Source organism: Taeniopygia guttata, chromosome 30 (assembly GCF_048771995.1).
Source record: "Taeniopygia guttata chromosome 30, bTaeGut7.mat, whole genome shotgun sequence".
Classification (NCBI taxonomy): Eukaryota; Metazoa; Chordata; class Aves; order Passeriformes; family Estrildidae; genus Taeniopygia; species Taeniopygia guttata.
Window position 1 is genome coordinate 2711035 of NC_133055.1, and position 22154 is coordinate 2733188.

A 22154-nucleotide genomic window follows, 5' to 3' on the forward strand; every position below is an offset into this window, starting at 1 on the left:
AGTGGGTGAGGCACCTTCAGCTGCACTCCCTGCCCCAGGGTGTGCGGGAAAATTGACATCACCAGAGGTTTCTGTCCACAAAGCAGACAGAGGAGTCCTGTAAATGGAATTTCATTCTTAAAAATGGGAGCAGCCATGGGACATTCCCCATGGGATCTCTCAAACTGTTGGAGGACACAGCCTCCATTTCATCCTAATTCTCCTGGCCACATCTCCCTCTGCTTTCCCCATTGACTGAAGCACTTGAGAGCTGCAGACTTCCCAATCCACCTTCTACATACTCCTTTAATATGCTTCCTGCTTTTATATAGCAAATGATATTCATGGCTCTGTTAAGTCTTTGTTGTTCTTCTGGAAGTTCATGATTAGAGCAGGGCCTTGGCTGAGCAGCAGTCTGTGTCATCAATTAATAACATTTTCTGAAACTGATTCCTTCTGTCACTCCCTTGTTTACAGCTCCCTGGCCCTCTGAGCCTTCCCCAACTGGTCTCCCCTCCTTGGCTCCATCGCCCCCGCGAGGGGAATTTGGGGAGGTGGGAGTGGGGCAGCGCCAAGGCCGGGGCCCCCCCGCGCTGTCCTGGCGGGAGCGGCTGCAGTGGGGACCGAGTGCGGGCAGGAGCAGCCGAGAGCCCAGCGCTGCCCCAGCCCGACCTGCCCCAGCTCCATCCCTGCCCCTCGGCTGGGATGCTGTGGGTCTGGGGGGAAGAGGGAGCCGGCAGTGGGTGCTGGGCCTGGGGGCAGGAGGAGAAGGGAAGGAGAAGCAGGCTTGAGGAACAGAATGGTCAAACGATGCAGGTGGCAGGAGAGGGTGGGACTGTGCAGGAGAAGGAGGAATAGCAGGAGGAAGAGGAGTGTGAGGAAGAGCAGAGACACAGGAGGAGCAGGAGGAGCAGAAAGAGGAAGCAGCAGAAGGTTCCACCCCTCCCTGTATCTGCAGCCTCCCTCCAGCCCAAGGAGCGTTGCTCCCCCCACATGCAGCAGGTGACTGTGGAGGGGGATCCAGGATTTTCACGGGGTGAATCTTGGTGTTTCTGAGCTTTCTTGGGCTAAATATTGGTGCTTTGGTTTGATGTGGCAGCTGAATCTTTATGTTTCTGAGGAGGTTTTTGCTGACTTGTGATGTTTGGGGAGATTTTGATCTGTATCTTGAAGTTTGTGGGTTTTTTGGGCTAAATCTTGGTGTTTTGGAGGTTCTTACAGACACGAGATTCTCAATGACTTCTTGAGATGAACTTGGGCAAGGAGGAACCTCCAGTCCAAGGTTCTCTCTTCTTGTTTTTTTCCCCAAACCAGAATTTTCATTCCCTGGGCGTGTCTGGATGGAGGAGGAGGAAAAGCCCCGGAGATGCTGCAGGAGGAGGAGCTGCAAACCCAGCCCAGGGAGCTGCGGGGAGGAAAGAGCCCCCCTGAGCCAGGAAGGCGGGCGGAGATCCAGCCGGAGCTCGGAGCTGGTGGAGAAGTCTCATGGCAGGGAGAAGCCCCACAAGTGCTTGGAATGTGGGAAGGGTTTCACCCAGAGATCCAGCCTGATTGTGCACCAGAGGATCCACACTGGGGAACGGCCCTACGAGTGTGGGGAGTGTGGGAAGAGGTTTCGGACCGGCTCCCATCTCCTCCTACATGAGCGGATTCACACAGAGGAGAGGCCCTTCCGCTGCCCCGACTGTGGGGAGGGCTTCAAGCAAAACTCCCACCTGACCGTGCACCGGCGCATCCACACTGGGGAGAGGCCCTACGAGTGTGGGAAGTGTGGGAAGGGTTTCAGACACAGGTCTGGCCTGATCCACCACCAGGTGATCCACACTGGGGAAGGGCCTTACAAATGTTTGGAATGTGGGAAGAGCTTTGGGTGGAGCTCAGGTCTGAGAACACACCAGCGCATCCACACAGGGGAGAGGCCCTACGAGTGTCCCCAGTGTGGGAAGAGGTTTCAGACCAGCTCCCATCTCCTCGTACATGAGCGGATTCACACAGAGGAGAGGCCCTTCCGCTGCCCCGACTGCGGGAAGGGCTTCAACCGCAACTCCAGCCTCACCATGCACCGGCGCATCCACACTGGGGAGAGGCCCTACGAGTGTGGGAAGTGTGGGAAGAGATTCTCACAGAGCTCTCACTTGACCCAGCACCAACGGAGGCACCACTAACTGAAGCCCTGTGAGTGCCTGGAGTGAGGGAGGAGCTTGGAGTGAAGGATGAGAGTGAGGGAAGAGAGTGAGGGAAGAGCTTGGAGTGAGGGAAGAGAGTGAGGGAAGAGCTTGGAGTGAGGGAAGAGAGTGAGGGAAGAGCTTGGTGCGCTGCTCCAGCTCCATCCCCCATGGGAGGATCCGGGCTGGATGATCCCCAGTGACCCCCGTTGGGCAGAGCCCTGGTGCCCCCGTATGGGGAATAAAACAGAGAGTAAAGCAATGGAGCTGATAAAGGGGCCCGGTATCTGAGGCCTGACTGAGCAGAAACTGTGGGAGACACAGACACAGTTTAAGTCTCCCTGGGCAAGAAGTGACCGAGCAACGTGGTGTGAGACTTTGTGATAAAATAATGTTACCAGGTGATGTCATGTAATGAAGAATGTGTAACCAATGAGAAATTGTTACCAGAAACAGAGCCCTATATAAGGACCCTAGAAGTAAATCCCTGTATAAACACCTGGTACACACAATAAAATTGGCTTTGGTCTAATCTCGGATGTCCCCGTCTCTCCCTGGTGGATATCCCTGTTGTGGGTGATCCCCGTTGGGTGGGGGGAAGGTGTTGGAGGGATTTCTTTCCCTTCTCCTCGTGCTGCCGTGGTTTGGTTGGTAATAAATTCCCTCCCTGTGCCCGGGCTGGGTCTGTTGTCCCCGTGCCGCTGCTCGGGGCGGGATCTCTCCCGTTCCTTCTCTGCACTCCCGGGCCTCTCCTCAGCCAATGAGAGAATGCGGTGGACAAGAGTCAGCCAATCAGAGAGAGCGGCGCTGATGACTCCCCAGTTGCCGGGCAGACCCGCAGCAGGCAGTGTTCCCCACCCGGACCCCGCCCTCCCTGCCCAGTGCCGGCCCCGCCGTGGGGTCCCCCCAAGTCCCTCCCCAGTGCCCCCATAAACTGGGCTGGGTTTAACTGGGAAGCGTTACTGGGAACACTGGGAGCAGGCGGGCAGGGGCAGAGTGACAGCAGGGCTGGGGGTACACAGGACCCCCCAAAATCAGCGTGGGGATGGAGTGGGGGATCCCGGCTGGGCCCAAGGCCACGGGGAAGCTCTGCAGCCGCCGGCGGCTCAGGAGCTTTGTGGGCAGAGAAACAGGGGTGACACCGGGCTGGGGGCCCCGGGGGGAGCACCCACAGTCTTGGGGAGAGGGGACATGACCCCCGGGACCCCCCTTGACCTTCTTGCACAGGTAGAAGCTGAGCCCCAGCACCAGGAAGACAAAGCCCAACTCGTAGTCCCTGATCCCCGTCTGCATCTTGCTGCTGGTGGCGTCCAGCGGCATCTCTGGGAGGCCTGCAGGCATCAGGACCCCCCAAAACCTCTCACAGACACCCCAAGCCTCTCCAAGCACCCTCCTGATTGCTCCCAGTCCACCCAGGACCCCCTGAAACTTGCCATGATCCCTTTCTCACCTCCCCAGGACCCACCAAAACCTCTCCCATCCCTTTTAGAATCCCACAACCCCCTTCCAGTCTTCCCCCACCACCCCAGTACACCTAAACCCTCTCCCAGTCCCTTCTCAGCCCCACCAGGACTCACCCAAACGCCTCCCAGTCTCCTTCCAGCACAATCAACCTCATCCCAATCTCTGCTTTTCCATCCCCAATCTCCATCCAGCTCCTCCAGGCTCACTCTAGTCCCTCCCAGTGACACCCAGTACCCCCAAACTCCCTTCCAGTGCCCACCAGGACCCCCAGAACCTCATCCCACCAGCTTCTTCTCTGCTGAATTCCTAGAGGAAGACCAGGCCCAGCTACTACCAGACCTTCAGAGAAAACTCCACCCTTCTAGAGATCACCACTTCAGCAGCATTTCATCTGCCACTCCAGAAGGAGCAGCCACCATTTTAACTGGACTACTACCAACACCCTGACTCCTCAGGGTGTCAGGTTTCTGCCTCCATCACTAGTTTCATTTGTACTAATTGCATTTTTTAAATTATTATTTTTATTTAGTTTTTTTCCTGGTAAAGAACTATTATTCCCATTCCCATATCTTTGCCTGAGAGCCTTTTGTTAAATTGTGGAAATTCGGAGGGAGGGGGTTTACCTTTTCCATTTCACAGGAGGCTTTTGCCTTCCTTCACAGACTCCTGTCTTTTCAAACCTAGACATGGGCCTTGTTTGTTTTCTATCCCTTGTGTGTGTGTTGTGGGTCTGGCTCTAGTTCCCCTTGTGGGCAGGGGAGGCCCTTTTGGGCTTGTCGAGCCCCTGTGGGGTTCTGGGCTTGTGCCCGGAGGGTGGTGTGGTGGGCTGAAGGGCGCTGCTGAGGGGCTGCAGGTGCCCATGGCACACCGCCCTGAGAGAGCCCGGTCTCCTCTGATCTCGGAAGCAAAGCTGGGTCGGGCCCTGCTGCTGCTGGGGGCAGCGAGGATGACGTCGAGGATGAGAACCTCTTGCTCCACCTGACCACCGGCAGGCTGAAGATGGTGGACTTTGATTCTGACATCTCCTTTAAAGCCAGGTTCCACGGGGAATTTGCAGATGGGTCCACACACAGGGGGATGCTCCCAGATTTGGGCATTGCTCAGCCTGGCCGGGAACCAAAGGTTCCCCCTTTGCTGGGGCGGATGCAGCTGATCCTTCAGTCGGCTGCCAGGCTGCTTTTGGCAGGGCTGGGGGCATGGGCTGGGGTGGGTACGAAATGGGAGTGGGCTCCTGGCCCTGCCAACAGCCCCCAGCACCCACCCTGCCCCAGGTGGGGCTGGGCTGGGGCAGCCAGCCCGACACAAACAAACCCCCACGGTGGGAGCAGAGGTGGGACTGCAGAGCCTGTGCAGGGGCTGCTTTGCTTTGCAGGCCAGGAAGGGCTTGGGCTGCTCCACTGCCCTTGTTTGCTTTGGGATCACCATGGGGGCAGTGCAGGGGAAGGGAGAAAGCCTGGGCTTCCCTCACCCATGGTGGGTTTTTCCCTGGCATGGAGGGATTGGGCCTTCCCCAAGCCTCTGACAGAGATAAGATTTTTGACCTTTTTTCTTGTTGCCCTATTTGTCTGTAATCTATTTTCAATAATTTGTTGTTAGTTTTTGTAGAGGAAGCGTTCCAGGTGTGGTCCAGTCTGGATCAGGAAGTGCGGGGCACCGCGGGCGGCTGGGACAAGGGGACAGGAGCCTTCAGCTGACGGGCGGTTTCTGGTTTCTCTCCTTGCAGCCGGGCTCTGCGGGTGCTGAGGCTGCTCTGGGCTCTGCCAGGGCTCTGCTGGAGCTCAGCACCGGGCCGCAATCAGCCAAAGGAGAAATGGGGTGACCTGCAGCACAGACTTGCTTGAGCATTTCAGCAGCACAGCTCAAGTTTGCAGAGTGTACACCTCCAAGGTAAAACATGACACCCCCCAAAAAATAAACTTGTTCAATAACTTCTGAAATGAAATCAATCTGGGATGACCCCAAATGATGTTTTGCAGCTTGCTCAAGCTGTAGCTCATCCCTTCTCTGAACTGTTCTCTCCCCCACCTGCCTTTTACTTCCCAGCTGCTCCCTCTTTTCCCCCAGTGAGTTCCCAGCCCATTCCAGTCTCCATCACACTGTTGCCTTCCTTGGTGCCCCTCACCATGAGGAAGGCTGAGCCCCAGGTTTAGGGACTCATCCTGTCACTGGCTGAGGAGCAGCAATGTCTCAGAGCTCCGGTGGGATTTTAGTGTCATTCAGAGCTGCTCTCCAGCCCTCAGCTCTCCTCACTGCTGAGTTCCTGCTCCCTTTTCCTCGTCCTTGCAGCAGGATGAGCTCTGTGAATCCCCTTGAGCCTCCCCACTCTTCCCAGCCCACGCACCCACCTCAGTTAGGCTGAAGCTGCAGCTTCTCTGTCTCCTCTGGCACACCAGTGCAGTCCCCTGTGCAGGGAGCCCCAGCCCCAGAGCACAGCACTCAGCAGTGCAGTCGGGGCTGGAGCAGCTGCCCTGCAGCCCTGGCTTGGCTCTTTGTGGCAGGGAATGCTCCCTGTGTGCAGCTGTCCCTGCAGGATGGCCCCAGGGCAGAGCCCAGCCGGGCTCCCCCTGCAGCCCCTGAAGCTTGGGGCAGACAGTGGTCCCAGAGCTGAGGTTCACGGGGAGCACCCGGAGCTGTGCCTCGCACTCTGGTGCCGTGTCACAGTCTCGTGTGCAGGGGCAGCTCCAGGGCCTTCTTCCTCTTCCTCCACCCAGGCCAGCTTGGGCACTCTTGGGGGTCTGTGCTCCATGTCAGTGACTGGATTTGTGGCTACTTGCAGGAGAGATGCCTCAGAAAACTCCGAGTCAGCAAGTCCTGCTTTCGTGCCTGGAAGGCACCTTCAAGAGAGAAGCCTCAGGAAGGCTCAGGACAGCAAGTCCTGCGCTCTGGTCTCAAGGGCTCCTGCCACAAGGACAGGAGACTCCTGTCAAGGATTGTGCTCTGGCCTCGAGGGCACCGGCAGCAGGGATGGGAGATGCCTCCGGGGCACCAAGTCCCACGCACTGCCCTCGAGGGCACCTGCAGAAGAGAAGCCTCGGGAAGGCCACGGGTCAGCAAATCCTGTGGTCTGGCCATGAGGTCAGCTGCAGGAATACACATCAGACAAGCTCCGGGTCAGACACGAACGAGTGCGCTGTGCGAGGGCTCCTCACAGCACTGCTCTGTTCCGTCCTGTCCTGTTGTGTGCTCGGAGCACTGTGGCGTGCTCTTGTCACCACCAGCTCCTGTGTCACCACGTGTCACAAAGGGCCCTTGGACACCCGGCTGTATTCCATGCTGCACTGTGTCACAAAGGGCCCTTGCACGCACTGCCACCTGCCCTGGGGCCACCCCCAGCCCCCCAGAGTGGCCCAGGTTGGAAGGAATGCCTTGCCCCAGGTGTGTCAGACAGCCCAACAGGATCTTTAGGAACGGCTCAGACCATCAGCAAACGCTGCCCTGCTCTGCGGGCTCAGAGCAGCAGGAGCCCCCAGGGCTGCCGACGCAGCCGCGGCGGGAAGGGCACGGTGCCCTGCACAGAAGCTGGCATGGCCTCCTCGGGACACGTCCCACATGGTGGCCATCCTAAGCACGGCCGTGTGACACAGACCAGGAACGTGTGGGCCAGGGCAGGAATGCTGCTCTCACACTGGGGCCCGGGGAGCGCTGCTAAACAGTTCTTGGAATATGTAAACTAGCTTGGGAAAAAAGTTTACTACGCATAAGGCACTATGAATATGCAACAGGCTGGTGTAAGGGAAAAGGTATTCAAGGGGTATCTCCGGAGATAACCGTGTGCTCTTGGCTCAGTGCCGAGATGCACCCGGCCCTAACAACCTTTGCTCTGTGGCCCTTGTCTCCTCTTGTCCTGCATTAAACTCTTTAAATTTTTACAGGGGAGTGAAGGTGTTTTTCACAGCCCCGAGCAGAGAGCTCTGCCCGGCGGCTCCCGGGAAAGGCGGCGGCGCTCGGCACGGCCCCGGCCCGCCCGGCCCGCGGGAATTCCCCGGCCCGGGACAAAATGCTGCCCCGAAGGAGCGCTCGGAACGCCCCTGCGGCTCCTCCCTGCCCCGCAGTGCCGCAGCTGCCCCGCTATGGCAGGCGCGGCTCTGGAGCAGGGGGGCTCTGCGGGACCCCCGGGCTGTGCCCCCTCCCGGGCCGTGCCCGCCCCGGGGCTGATGCTCGGCCCGGGCTCTCTCGCTGTCCCGGCCCCGCAGGGTCCCGCCGTGAGCGGCACCGCCCGCCCGGCGCCGCAGGGCCCGAGCCCTGCCCGGCCAAGGCTCCGTGTCCATGGCCGGGCCCTGCCGGGGCTGCGGCCACTGCCCGGCCCGGCACAGCCCGCAGCGCCCGGCGCAGCTCCCTCCGGCCGGGCACTGCGGCTCCCGGCGAGGCGGAATGTTCAGCGCACGGCATCTCTGCCAGCTCTGCTCACATGGGCAAAACCAGCTGCTGCTGAGGCAATCCGAGCTCCCACCGAAGCCTTCCACCCAAAATGCTGCCTTCAGCTCCGACACACCGCTAAGGAATCCAAGAACAAACTGAAAGCTGATTAGAGAATCTTGCACAATCACATCCAAGAACATTTTGTTATAAAATCACAAATATTAACAGAAGCTGAGAAAGTCAACACTGTTAGAAAACAAGCTTCCAACAATGGGACTCAAGAGCTAAGGGCATGCCTTTGAGTGGAATGAGCCCTCTCTTTCTGACATGTCAGCAATGCCATGGAATTTCCCAAACCAGGGAAATAGGGAGGCCTGGCAACAGCAGCTTCACACACAGCAATGACACAGAACAGGGCAGGGCAAGAGGCTGACAAAACTCTAACTGCTACTTGCAATGAAGTACCTTTCTTTCCAGTTCTAATCTAGCCACTATTAATATAGAGTCCAAAAGACTAAAAATACTAGTAATAATAATAACTGTACCATTATTAGCAAAAAATGGAGATAATAGAAATAATAAGAATTACTAGTGGTAATAAAAACCCTACCATACTTATAGCAGGTTGCATGGACAGGTTTTGGTAAGAGAGGGGCTCTAGGAGCACCTTCTGTGAGAGCAGCTGCTCCTCCATGTCCCACAGAGTCAATTCCAGCCAGCTCCAGGACAGACCGGCTGCTGGCCAAGGCTGACCCAGTTAGAAATGGTGGTAACGCCTTTGGGATAAGAGATTTAAGAAAATGGGTGATCCTGGAGCTGTGACTGTGAGCAGGGAGGAGCAGGGTGAGGACATATGAGAGGAGCAGCTCTGCACACCCCCAGGGCAGGGCAGGGCAGGGCAGGGCAGGGCAGGGCAGGGCAGGGCAGGGCAGGAGGGGCAGGAGCTGCTCCAGCTGCTGGAGCTGATTGCCCTGAGATTCCCTGGTCAGTCCCTGGTGAGGCAGCTGGGCCCTGCAGCCCATGGAGGGCACGGAGGGCAGAGATGCACCTGCAGCGCCTGCAGGAGCCCGTGCCGGAGCAGGGGGATGCCTGAGCGGAGGCTGCGACCCCGTGAGAAACCTGTGCTGGAGCAGGGAGCTGGCAGGGACCTGCAAACCCCTGGAGAGGAGCCCACGCTGGAGCAGGGCCCTGCCAGGACCTGTGAGCCCATGGAAGAGCGAGCCACGCTGCAGCAGTTTGTGGAGAACTGCTGTCCGTGGGATGAACTCACCCTGGAGAAGTTCATGGAGAAGTGTCTCCAGGAGGGACCCCTGGCACAGCAGGGAACGACTCCTCTCCCCGAGCAGCAGGAGAAACAACAGGGGATGAACTGACCTGAGCCCCCATTCCCTGTCTCCCTGCACCCACTGGGGAGGAGGTAGAGCTGGGAAGGAGGGAGGGAAGGGCAGAAGGAGTTTTTAAAGCTTTGTTTTACTTCTCACTGTCCTGCCCTGATCCAGATAACAATAAATTCCATTAATATCTCCAATTTTGAAAATGTTTTGCCCATGATGGCATTTGCTGAGTGATCTGTCCCAGTCCTTAGCTCAACCCATGAAGCCTTCATTCTGTTTTCTCTCTCCTGTCCATCTCTGGAGGGGAGTCAGAGAGCAGCTTTGGTGGGTGCCTGACATCCATCCAGGGTGAACAGACAACACTTCCTATCCTTCATTCTTTCTTTCCAGAGGTCACCGTGAAGGGGTTGAGTGGGGCTTTTGATGGAGGGAGTGAAGGTGGTGGGGAGTGGTGGGGACAGGAGCCACAGGGATATGGGACAGGCACCAGAGGGGCCTGGGCAGCTGTCAGGGGGCACAGCCTGTCCCCCCTGGCCCAGCAGCAGGGGACAGGGGGCACGGCCTGTCCCCCTGGCCCAGCAGCAGGGGACAGGGGGCATGGCCTGTCCCCCTGGCCCAGCAGCAGCCCCGTGCCCTGCCCAAGGTGCCCCAGAGGCAGGGGGAGACCCCAGTCCCGGGGCAGCGTTTCTGCCCCGTCCCCTGTCCAGCCCAGCCTGCCCCGTGTGCGCAGTGACCGCTGGCACGGGCTGCACTGGACACTGTGACCTGCTGGGGACACTGAGAGCTGCCCTGCTGTGACACTGCCCTTGGGATTTCACAGGCACCAAACAAACCCCAGCCAGCACCGCCCCTTGTCATGTCCCAGGCACCAGAGCACATCCCAGCCCCGCTCCTGGTGATGTCCCAGGCACCAGGGCACATCCCAGCCCCGCTCCTGGTGATGTCCCAGGCACCAGGGCACATCCCAGCCCCGCTCCTGGTGATGTCCCAGGCACCAGAGCACATCCCAGCCCCGCCTGGATTTTCTTTTCATTTCTCTTTGCTCTTTCAAAACTCTAAAAAGCAGGTAAAAATAAAGATGTTGAGCTAAGACAAGGATGGGGACATGGGGGTGGTTCTTGCAGGGGATGTGGGGGATGCTGGGTTTGAGGGACTTGAGGGTTCCTGGGAGGCACCTGGGAGTTGCTCAGGGTTTTGGGTACCCCAGGCTGAGCGGCTCCAGTTGCACTGGGAGACCCTGGTGGAGGTTCTGGGCAGCTGGTCAAGGACCCCCTGCCCTGGAACTGTCCCCATGTGTCCCCATCCCATAGCCCGGTCCCCCTGCAGTGGCTGCCCCATTCCTTACTCCCCTTCCGTAGTCCCCTTGCCCCTGCCTGTTCCGATGTCCCCCCTATCCCGTTCCCGTCCTGCTCCCATCCCAATCCGGACCCCATTCTCGATCCCTGTACCGTATTCCCTGTCCCCATTCCCAGTCCTATTCCCTGTCCCCATTCCTGGTCCCTGTCCCCATTCCCTGTCTCTGTCACCACTCCCAGTCCCTGTCTCCATTCCCATTCCCCATTCCCTGTCCCCATTCCCATTCCCTGTCCCCATTCCCAGTGAGACATTAATTTGGAAGAATTAAGAATTTTAGGAAGTTAAGATGATAGTTAAATTAGATGTTGCTGACTTAGTGGAAGTAGATAAATAGGCTTTGTTCATAGTTAACAGTAGCTGGATCTTAGATAAGATATCCAGGATCTATTAACTCATTGCTTCTCAGCTTTATGTTTGGGTAGCTGTGCTTATCATGAGAAACAGAATGTGACAACCAGATTTCGTTTCAGGGACACAAAAACAGTTGCAGACTTCCCCTACTTTAGGAATCCATTAAGCACAGGAAAACGACAAGGATTCATTTGTCACGTGTGCATGGGAAAGGCAGAAAGGTCAGAACGAGGAAGACTTATTTTACTTCTTCATTTTGGAGACCCCTCCCCAAAATGGACCCCTGACTCATTTCAGGGAGCAGAACTACACATGCTTAATAGCCTTTCTGCCAATTAGCATATGAGGCAGAGCAGAGGAAGTGACAGGGATATGAATATGCATTCATATTTTGTGTATTCAAGACTTCTGTCAATAAAAAAAGCTTTGTAACACCTGTGATTTTTGCAGTGTGCATTAGCAAATTATCCCAGGTACTGCCCGGCTGTCTCAATAAACATACACTTTCTAACTTTAACCTCTTAGAGAGTTTTTGTCCGTCTCAGTTGGATATCGATATTGGATCGATATTCATATTTTAGTAAATCATTGTCATAAAGAAGTCCTAGTATGTGTATTAACATGTATTTTCTTAATATTCTAGCAATTATTCTTGCATTGCTTCAAGATATAAGTTAACTTTGCATAAGTTAATAGTATTCAAAATCCATGTTCTGTTCCTATTATTATTTATTATACAAAGAAAAAAGGGGAAAGGGGTTGGATTGAGGGTACACCCTCCTCCCCTCTGAGTCTGTTCTCATGTTTTACAATAAATCCTACAACAGTACAATACTGCTGCCTAAAATATGGACACTGGAAACCACAGACAGCATTACAAATGATCATCTGCCTCATGGACAGTTCATAGAAGGACTTGATTTGTTTACAAATTATTTCTCATGTTTACAAATAGTTTTTCTGTTTACAGACTGTTTTCTGGGAGTTTGGTTTTTCTCCAAGGGATCAAGTGCTTAAAGGTTGTTTTTTAAAATTGGGTTTTTCTCTGAGGGTTAAATGGGCTCAGGGTTAAATAGCTTTCTGCTTTTAGAGATAAGTTCAATTTGTAACCGAGAAGCATTATGCCTGTGGCCTGAGTTCTCCCTAACAGTTCCTGGAGGGGAATGCTGCAGCTCCAGTGTAAATTAGATGCACGCTGTCCTCTGTCACCATGTTTGCAAAGGGCCCTTGCAGATGGGTGACAGAGAACAATGCACAGAATTTTATAAAGAGAAGAAGGGTGAGATGTTACCATGATTGACAGGGGTCCTGACCAATCAAATATCTCCCAAAACTGCAGGCACCTCACGGGCCAGAACCTGAAGGGGCGTGGAGCTCAAACCAATGAGAGCTTCCAGGCCTGGTCTTTCAAATGCCCTGTGTAAGGGGGGGCGTGGGAAATAAAATCTCTCTGTTGCCCCATGAACTCGGGAGGAGCAGTCTTTGTCTCCTGTGCCCTCGCTGCCCCACCAGACCAAAGAGATGTTCACCAGGGCCCTCCCTGTTTGTGGCCGTCCAGTGCCGAGCTGAGCAGGCAGCCAGTTGTGTTTGCACGTGAGCTGCCACAGGAAGACACACAGCAGCTGGAGATTTGAATAGCAGGGCTTGGGCCAATTCTTTTTCTTTTTGAATGCAAGAAAGACACAAAAGCACAAGGAAACATGACAGTGTTTCGGTGGATTCTCTTTGTCCTGTGTAGTTGAGTAGCTGTTGGTGTTTCTGTGCTGCTGCTAATCCCTTCCATGAAAAAATCATTCCGGGAAGGAGCAACAACATCTGACACGCACCAAGTGTTGCCACCAGTTGCTCCAGGTGCTGCTACCAACAGCCCCTGTAGGACGGAGCACAGCCTCCAATGCACACCAAAAGCCAGGGAATCTCAGGAAAACGGGAAACTGGACAAGACAAACGCAGATCTGAACCAATGTGGTTAATCAAATGTTCCGTTTATTCGAGATAAGATGGTAGTTTATATAAGCTTCTACACAGTTTACAGAAACAAAGGCACTCTGATTGGTAGGCTAACATTGTTTACCTTTTCCTTAAAGTGGCTTGAGCCTTACACTATAAACGTATACTAATTCACACCCAGACAGCCCAGTGGTCCCCGTCACACCTTAATACTATTTCTATCTGCGCCCCAAGCTCTGAATTTCTAACTGCGTCAGAGGCTTGAAGGCCTCACAAGGCCCAAATCTGAGGCCTAGACTGGAGTAGCTCAAATCTCATAACTCATGTCCTCTTTCTCTGAAAAATGCTGCAACACACACCAGCTTTGGCTGCCCTCTGGCAGAGAAGCCCTTTTGGGGCACAGGTTTCTGGGGCAGCAGACGGGCACCGGTGCTGCCAGGGCTCGGGTGTTGCCTTTATGAAAGACAACCAGGGACCTGGTTCAGGTAAGGCAGCACGGCGGCCTGGTCTCGCCCAAGCCACTCGGGCTAATCAACACACGCAGACACCAATATGGCAGACGGTTGAAAAGCGTTTATTATCCTATCTCGTGGGTTTAAATAGTTTTAGGGGTCTTTGCTACGTCAGAGGGGGGCTGGGGGTCTCAGGGATAGTGGGTAGTGGAAATTTACCAGAACAGGTGTGGCTACATTCTTCTGGGACTCCTGGGGTTAATGGATAAGTGGGGAAGAGAGGGGGGGGAGGGGTCTATCTTTCCGTGACATTCCGTGATCTTCCGCTCCGCCTGTCCCTATCTACCACATCTCCCCCCTCCTTATCACATACAAAATGAGGTAGTTGTAGGTAGAGGCACTGGAGTGAGGTACAGACTTGTAACTTGTTAAGGAAAGGGTGGTTTAGTAGATCAGGGTAGATTTTTCAAGGCAGGTGCTGAAGGCTTTAGCTACTGACTGTGTTTGCAGTTTTTGGTTTATAGCATTTGTTGGTGGCCTATGAACAGAATGTTTGCCCTTTCCAGACGGGCTTGAACAAACGAGACTAGTTTGTTCAGCAGGCATGGTCCTATGGTAATAGCCAAAAGCAGTATTGCCAGTGGACCTACCAGGGCAGAAATTAAAGTGGTGAGCCAAGGTGATTGATTGAACCAGGATTCAAACCAGCTCTGCTGGGTCTCCCTGTCTCTCTTTCTCTGAGCCAGTCTGTCTCGGAGTTCTGCCATGGAGTCTTTAACGACTCCCGTATGATCTGCATAAAAGCAGCATTCCTCCTTCAAAGCTGCACACAATCCCCCCTGCTGCATAAACAAAAGGTCAAGTCCCCGCCTATTTTGTAAAACTACTTCTGAAAGCGAAGAGACTGATTTCTCTAGGTAGGAGATGGATTTCTCGATCCTCTGCAGGTCTTCGTCGATGGTCATTTGCAGCTGGGAGAGTCCGTGCTGCTGGGTTGCGATGGCTGAGACGCCCGTGGCGGTGCCAGCTGCTCCCAGGCCGAGCAGCATTGCGATAGTTATACCTGTGATGATTTCCCTTTTGTGGAGTCTGTTAGGTTCTTCGAGAAGATGGTATATTTCTTCGTCTGAGTGGTACAAGACCCTGGGGACAATCAGAACTTGGACACAGAAATCAGTAGAGTCATTGAATTTGTCAAGGAACACACAAGGACTCACTCCGGACCTTTGGCAGACCCACATCCCAGACGCGGATGGGATCACCCACTTGTTAGTTTTTCTGTTGGGTTTGACAACTCTAGTGCAGAAGTTGCCTTTCTGCTTTGCTAAGGTTGCATTCCCAAAACATCTGCCCTGTCCTGTGATTTGACTCAGGGTGATTCCTCTGCGGGGAGTGTCCCATCTGCACTGGTGGGGGGCGCTGGCCGAGGAGTAACTGAAGGGGGTGTCCAAAGCAATGCCTTCATAAAAAGGGGGTTTGATATCATAGCAAAGCCAACAGGAGTTAGTTAGGTTCGGTTTGGTTTCGTTTAGGGTTAAAAAGGTAGCTTCTAGCATACGAAAGATTGGGTTCGGGTCTGACTCAGCCATGCGGCCTATCTGGGGGGTATCTGCAAGGCTGGTCGGGGTGTCAGTGGCTTTTGGGGTCAGGGTTTTGAGGTGGGTTGTGTTTTTCCCTCTCAGCACATTCCTGATAATTTTGTTGGGTCCCACTGGTCGAGGCGTTGGCGGCTGGAGCCTGATAATTCTCACATTCACCCACCTCCTCGGTCCTTTGAGGACCACCGTCCATGTTCTACCCGTGGCCCAGCTAGGGTGATCTGGCTGTAGGACAGTCATGTTATAACTTACGCATGCCCGTTGTCTAGGCTGTGCAGTGTGGTCTCCGCAGCCAAAGGGTGCCCAGGTGAACTGTAGGAATTTGTCGGGCTCCTGTGGTTGCCACCCGTCTGCCCATGGTCTGGCATCTGTAACAATGGTTTCGCAACCCCAATACCCACAATGTCCCCATCCCGGGTAGTCACAGTACCTTTTCCCTGGGTTGGACGCTGGGCACCAATAGGATATGTACATGAGTATGATGTGTGGGCTTGAGGGCCGTATTTTCGGTTGCCCTGGAAGCAGATCGGCTATGTGGAATACGAAGGATGGAGCGTTTGCGGTGGTGACCTCTTTGAACACCTTGTCGCTTGAGAGATGTTGCATGACCCATCTGAACGGCTGGTGAGGGTAGTGGCCTGGGTCGGCTTGCCCCCCGGCCACAAACCCCATCAGCAGGATTGCACAGAGACACTCCACATGTCTGGGTCTCACCGCCGTGGGACGCTCAGGCTCTGTCTGGTGGCTTGGTGGTCCGTTATCTCTCTCTGGAGCAGGTGTGTGTGTGTCGCGGGGACGGTCCACGAGCGTGTCCTGTGAACGAAAACTCACAGTTTTCCATTAGTTTCATTCTTAAGGTCAGGTTTGATCGACCTGAGTGGACACCACCTGATCTTGCCCTCCTTTTTAACTGCCGCGTACCCCCGTCCCGTAAGCACCAGTCTCCAGCCCCGTTCCCACTCGCCTAGCTCGTTTTTGACCATGACCTGTGGGCCCTCCTCTAGTGTCTGGGTGGCCCAGTGTTTTCGAATGGGACTGTTTGCTTCATCTCCCCTAGGAAATTGGTTCAGTGCTAGCAGCGCGGTTGCTAGCATGCGCGTGTGGTCTCCTGAGGGGATGGAATTGGCAAAGCCCTCTGCCTTTGCCAACACTTCTAACTTGGCTTTTAGGGTCTGATTTGCTCGCTCGACAATGGCCTGTCCGGTGCTGTTATATGGGATTCCCTGTGCTAAGGTGATACCCCACACTGAGGCGAATTCTCGCACTGATTTAGAGATAAAATTGGAAGCATTGTCAGTTTTAATTTGCTTGGGGATACCAAGCCATGCCATAACTGTCAGCCAGTGCTGGATCATGGCCTTCGAGTTGGGTTTGAGATGCTGTGTCGCTATGATCACTCCGCTGTAGGTGTCCACTGTCACTGCAAGCCATGCTCGGGGCTTCAGCAGTTCGCAGAGGGTGAAGTCTGACTGCCAGATTTCTGATGCCTTGAGGCCTCTCGGGTTGACTCCACCGGTCCATAGGGGTGACTTCTGGCAGTGAGGGCAGGTGGCCACTACGTGTCTCGCGTCTGCTGTCGAGATCCCACATCTTTTTGCCAGTGCTTTGGCCCCTATGTGGAGTGACTCGTGCAGCTGACGAGCTTCCTGCAGTGTCCACACTCCCTTCGCTGCGGCATCTGCTTTGTCGTTGCCAGTCTGGAAGAAGCCCTTGACTGGGTTATGGCTGTTGACGTGGATGACAGACACGGTGCCCTGGCGTGAGGAGAGTGCCTCTTCAAGCATGGAGGCCGTCGTGGATGTTGACACACCTGGTCTTGACATGGCTAGGCAGAGCTTCGCCACGAATATAGAGTCTGTCACGATGTTGAGGTGTTCGTCCTGGAAAAGTCCGCATGCCAAGACCACTGCTGCTGCTTCCAGCTGTTGCACTGACAGCGTGGGGTCACACGTTTTGACGCAATGCCATGTTTCTCCTGCCTGCCACACTGCTGCTGCGGTAGAAGTCATGGAGGAGGCGTCTGTAAAGACCGTTGGTCCTGGTTGCGGTCGGTCCATGACCTTCGGTGGCACATCTATGTCGACAATGGTCAGTAGCTGGGTCCAGGGTGGTTTGGTGGCGTAGGAAATTTCTCCTCCGAAGCCGGTGAGCGCGAGGGCCAGGTGCTCCGATATCGCAGTTGACTCCGTGGTCGGTCGCTTGCGGAAGGGGAGGTGGATCCTTGCCGGCTCGGTTCCCAGGTGTCTCAGGGCGAGTCTCCTGCCTTTCGTGATGAGGTTAGCAATGCACTCAACTCCTGGGGAGAATGCGTGAGTCGGTCTTCCGAGGACCACCCACTGGATCGGCTGGGATTTTTCGGAAGGTCCTTGGGCAAGTGCTCCTACTCCTCCCTTCTGCGTGAAGTGGATGTATAAGTCCAGTGGTACGCTCGGGTTCCACCTGGCAAGCAGGCTAGTGGACATCTGACGTTCGATGAAGTCGAGGGATTTTGTTGCTTGCGGGGTCAGCTCCTTGGGGTCCCACGGGTGTTTTCCTTTCAGGAGGTCATACAGGGGGTCCATGACCTCTGGCGGAACTAGGATGATGTTGTGGAGCCACTGCAGAGATCCTACGAGTCGTTGCATGTCGTGGAGGGTCTTGATGTCTCGGCGGACTTTTATCTTGGGTGGGGTCACGTAGGAGTTTGTGATCCCCACTCCCAGGAAGGTCACGCACGGTCCTCTCTTGATCTTCGTGTTCGCGATCTCGAAGCCGTTGGCCTGGAGGGTTTCCGTGATCGTGGACACTAGGTGATCCACTTGGCCTGCCGATGGTGCGGCGACGAGGATGTCGTCCATGTACTGAATGATGGTTGCAGCAGGGTGGGAGTGTCGGACTGGCATCAGTGCCCTGTCCACGGTAATCTGGCATATGGTCGGGCTGTCCACAAGGCCTTGAGGTAGCACCTTCCATTGGAAGCGGAGGTTAGGTCGCTCGCCGTTCGGGAACACGATGGAGAAGGCGAACCGTTCTTTGTCCTCAGCATGCAGGGGTATTGAAAAGAAACAGTCTTTGATGTCCAGCACTGCGCATGGCTGCCCTTCGGGGATGGCTGAGTTCGTGGGCAGTAGTGTCTGAACTGGACCCATGGGCTGAATTGTCTTGTTTACTTCCCTCAGGTCGTGGACGAGGCGGTAGCCTTCTCCTGATCTCTTGGGGATTACAAACACAGGGGTGTTCCACGGGCTGGTGGAGGGTTCGATGTGGCCCTTTTGTAGCTCGCGGTCGACCAGTTCTAGCAAGGCTGTCATTCGAGGCTTTGACAGGGGCCACTGCTCAACCTATACGGGGTCTGGTGATTTCCAAGTCAGTTTGATTGGCAGCAGTGGGTGCACAGCAGTGGCCCTCATCATAAATTTGTAATCCTGACTCCTAGCATGGCGAGAACGTCCCTTCCTATCAGGGGTGGGGAGTTTTGCAAGATATAGGGGTGGATTGCTACTGTTTGTTCTGGTCCTTTCTTTGTATGGAGTGTTATAGCTACCAATTGGGTGCTTTTCCAAGCTCGGGACAGCCCTCCCACCCCGTTCACTGGGGGGACTTCCTTGTACGGCCAGTGTCGGGGCCACAGGGCTTGGGGTAGGATTGTGCAGTCTGCTCCTGTGTCTGCCCAAAACTGAAGCCCTATTACATGGGGGTCCTGACTGTCATAAAGGCGGCATGTCCCCCAAATTTTCGGGGGTTCCCTCCCTATTTTTAGGGCCAGGGCCACCCAGGGGTTGTCCTGTTCTGGGGCGCCCCCTGCTGACCCTGTGGCACAGGCGCTGCTTGCGGTGGCGGTGGGTACGAAGGCGCCGCAGGCTGTGCCGTGATACTCGCTGGCAGGGGTATGAAGTTGGCTGCTTCCTGTGGGAGAATGGGGTACGAGGGCTCCCCGCCCCATTGGGGGTTGGCATGGATGGGCCGCCTCATATTCGCAGCGGGAGGAGGCTGGGTGCGGCCCGCGGGCCCCCTCCCCTTTCCGTTTCCCTGGGCCCGGGACCTGCATTCCCTAGCGAGATGTCCCTTCCTCCCGCAGCCCCAGCAGGATCCCCGCGGGCGTGTTTGGGGCGGAGGCGCTGCGGCGGGCCGCCGTGCCGGCTGGGGGCAGCTCACCGCGATGTGACCCGCCTCCCCGCACTTGAAACACGCCATGGCATTGGTCAGGGTGTGGACGGCCGCCTGAATGGGCGTCAGGTGTTCCTCCCTAACTACATGTCTGATCATGTCCGCCAGGCTAGCCCCGGCTGGCAGGGAGCGTAAGATATCCTTAGTAACAGAGTTGCACTGTTGGCGCAGGCAGTCGGCCACTACGGGGCCCCTTGCCTCCGCCGGCAGGGTGGAGGAGTCTATCGCTGCCTGCAGGCGATCTACGAACTGTGTAAAGCTTTCGCTCTCTGCCTGCCTCACAGTGGACCACGGTGCCGGCTTGGCCACGACTCGGGAGGCGGCGCGAATAGCCTCTCTAGCAGCCCGAGTGGTCGCTCTGACCTCCTCAGCCTGCATCTGTGCAGCTTGCTGCTGCGGTGTGATCATATCATCATGCTTTCCTATCAGTCTGGATAAGCTCGATCTATGCAGGGGCTGCCGCACGCCGGACGCCTGGGCTAGCTGCTTTCTACAATTATCCTCCCATTCCTGCCTAAACACGATCATTCCCGCTCCGTCTAATATCATACGCCCTATCCGTTCGATATCAAAGGGAAGCAAGTCATCGTTGCTAAAAAGACCATCGATTAAAGTAGTAACTATAGCCGAGTTGATCCCTTTTTCCGCAATGGCTTTGACAATTGCCTGTATATCCTTTGGGTTTATCGGGGTATATACCCTTTGTTGGTTCCCTTCCGGACCGGTAAGCCGTACTGGGAAGGCTTGTATGGCAGCCGCTGGGGACCATTCAGCACAAGCTATCTTTATTTTCCCCCAGTCAGTAAACTGGGCTGATTCGTATTGTAGTTGTTTTTCGGCGCGGCTTAGAGTTTTACTCGGCTTTGTTTCAAGCCGTGCCGGTTCCGTTTCGTCTGAATCGGAGCCATCGCTGGCTTCCGTCAGCTCCTCTGAGCTGCTGGAGCTGTTGCTGGTCTCTGAGCCGGAAGACGAGTGCCAGTGCACTTCCGGGGCTCCGTGCCGTTTTGTTCGGCCCTGAGCTCGCTCCTCCCCGTAGGGGTGGCGCCGCTCCCGCCCCCCCAACTCGCCGCGCCTACCGCGGGGGGTGGTTTTTCCCTTATACGGTGGCAGCTTCGGGCGGAGCTGCTGGTTGGCTCCGCGCTCCGTGCCGGTCTCCGCCCCTTTCTCCCGCGCGCGCGCATTCCCGAGGTCGCGCTCCCCCCGGGTGTTCGCGCCGGGACCGCCCGAGCCCCGCCCCTCCCCGCCGCTCCCGGCGCCATGTTCAAACGAGTATGGGGGTGGCGTGGCCGCGCCGTCTTCCCAAGCCACGGTTTCGGCGGCTTGGGCTTCTTTTAGCAGCCCTTGCCAGAAGCGCTCCGCGTGCTTTTGCGTCTCCGGCATCGGATCGCAGGCGGGCGGCGGCGGCGGCTCGGAGGAATTTGCGGTCTCTCGGGGAATATGAGCGGGGGGGGGTTTTTGGGGATTTTCGGCGGCGGGGGTGTCGCGGGGGGTTCCTGCGGGGGGGGGTGGGCTCTGATCTGGGGGAGGGGGTGTCACGCTGAGCCCTCCCGGGTCCCCGCTGCCGGGCAGATCGCTCTCAGGGGCAGTCTGCGTCCCCGCCCCCACACCGAGCTTGGGAGTAACTAATAAACACATGCGCGCCGCGGTCCATGTCTCCTGCTCTTCTATCGCTTTGCGTAGGGCTTTTTCTACTCTGCCCCATGCTTTAAGATTTCTGCCGCTGCCGGAGGATTTTGTGTCCTCGGCTAGCGCGGCAGTGCATTTGTCCCATATTTCCGGATGTAATACATCCACGGGACGCTCTATTGCCCTTAGCTCAAGCAATCTCGCCACGGCAAGATGAAAATCCTTGAGCTTACACCCAATACCCCACTGCGAATAAATAGCACTCACGATCCTGGCCATTGCGTCCATGACGCCCGCGGATCCTAGGGGACGTCTCCCCTTACGCCTGGGTACGGTCCGACCGTCCTGGCCGCTGCTTCTGTCCAGGTGAAACCCGTCCACCGGGCAAATTTTTCTTCTTTTGTCCCGGGCTTCGGCACCAGATATGTTGCCTTTATGAAAGACAACCAGGGACCTGGTTCAGGTGGCAGCACGGCGGCCTGGTCTCGCCCAAGCCACTCGGGCTAATCAACACACGCAGACACCAATATGGCAGACGGTTGAAAAGCGTTTATTATCCTATCTCGTGGGTTTAAATAGTTTTAGGGGTCTTTGCTACGTCAGAGGGGGGCTGGGGGTCTCAGGGATAGTGGGTAGTGGAAATTTACCAGAACAGGTGTGGCTACATTCTTCTGGGACTCCTGGGGTTAATGGATAAGTGGGGAAGAGAGAGGGGGGGAGGGGTCTATCTTTCCGTGACATTCCGTGATCTTCCGCTCCGCCTGTCCCTATCTACCACACTCGGGGGAACTCTGCTTCGGCGGGGACTGTGCCTCAGCGGCTGATGTCAGCGCTCCCCAGGCCCCAGGGTCAGAGCAGCATTCCTGCCCTGGCCCACACGTTCCTTGTTGTGTCACACGGCCGTGCTTAGGATGGCCACCATGTGGGACGTGTCCCGAGGAGGCCGTGCCAGCTTCTGTGCAGGGCCCCGTGCCCTTCCCGCCGCGGCTGCGTCGGCAGCTGCGGGGGCTCCTGCTGCTCTGAGCCCGCAGAGCAGAGCAGCGTTTGCTGATGGTCTGAGCTGTTCCTAAAGATCCTGTTGGGCTGTCTGACACACCTGGGGCAAGGCATTCCTTCCAACCTGGGCCACTCTGGGGGGCTGGCGGTGGCCCCAGGGCAGGTGGCAGTGCGTGCAAGGGCCCTTTGTGACACGGTGCAGCATGGTCACCGTGGAATGGAACGGAGCCGGGTGTCCAAGGGCCCTTTGTGACATGTGCTGACATATGAGTTGGTGGTGACAGGACCATGCCACAGTGCTCGGTGCATGCAACAAGGACAGGACGGGACAGAGCAGTGCTGTGAGGAGCCCCCGCACAGCGCACTCGTTTGTGTCTG

The 22154-nt window shown here is 56.0% G+C and overlaps 3 protein-coding genes across 3 annotated transcripts in view; 2 read left to right on the plus strand and 1 right to left on the minus strand.

Moving 5' to 3' along the window:
• The window catches only part of LOC140680256 (uncharacterized), a 1118524-nt gene that overhangs the window by 600503 nt on the left and 495867 nt on the right, over nucleotides 1–22154 (minus strand). The gene's annotated exons all lie outside the window — the stretch shown is intronic.
• LOC140680875 (uncharacterized) overlaps nucleotides 1–22154 on the plus strand; it is a 490116-nt gene that overhangs the window by 24037 nt on the left and 443925 nt on the right. The gene's annotated exons all lie outside the window — the stretch shown is intronic.
• LOC140680913 (uncharacterized) lies at nucleotides 1299–2638 on the plus strand. The gene has a single exon (XM_072919816.1). It carries the CDS (start codon nucleotides 1320–1322, stop codon nucleotides 2142–2144), a length of 825 nt encoding a protein of 274 aa, XP_072775917.1. The 5' UTR covers nucleotides 1299–1319; the 3' UTR covers nucleotides 2145–2638.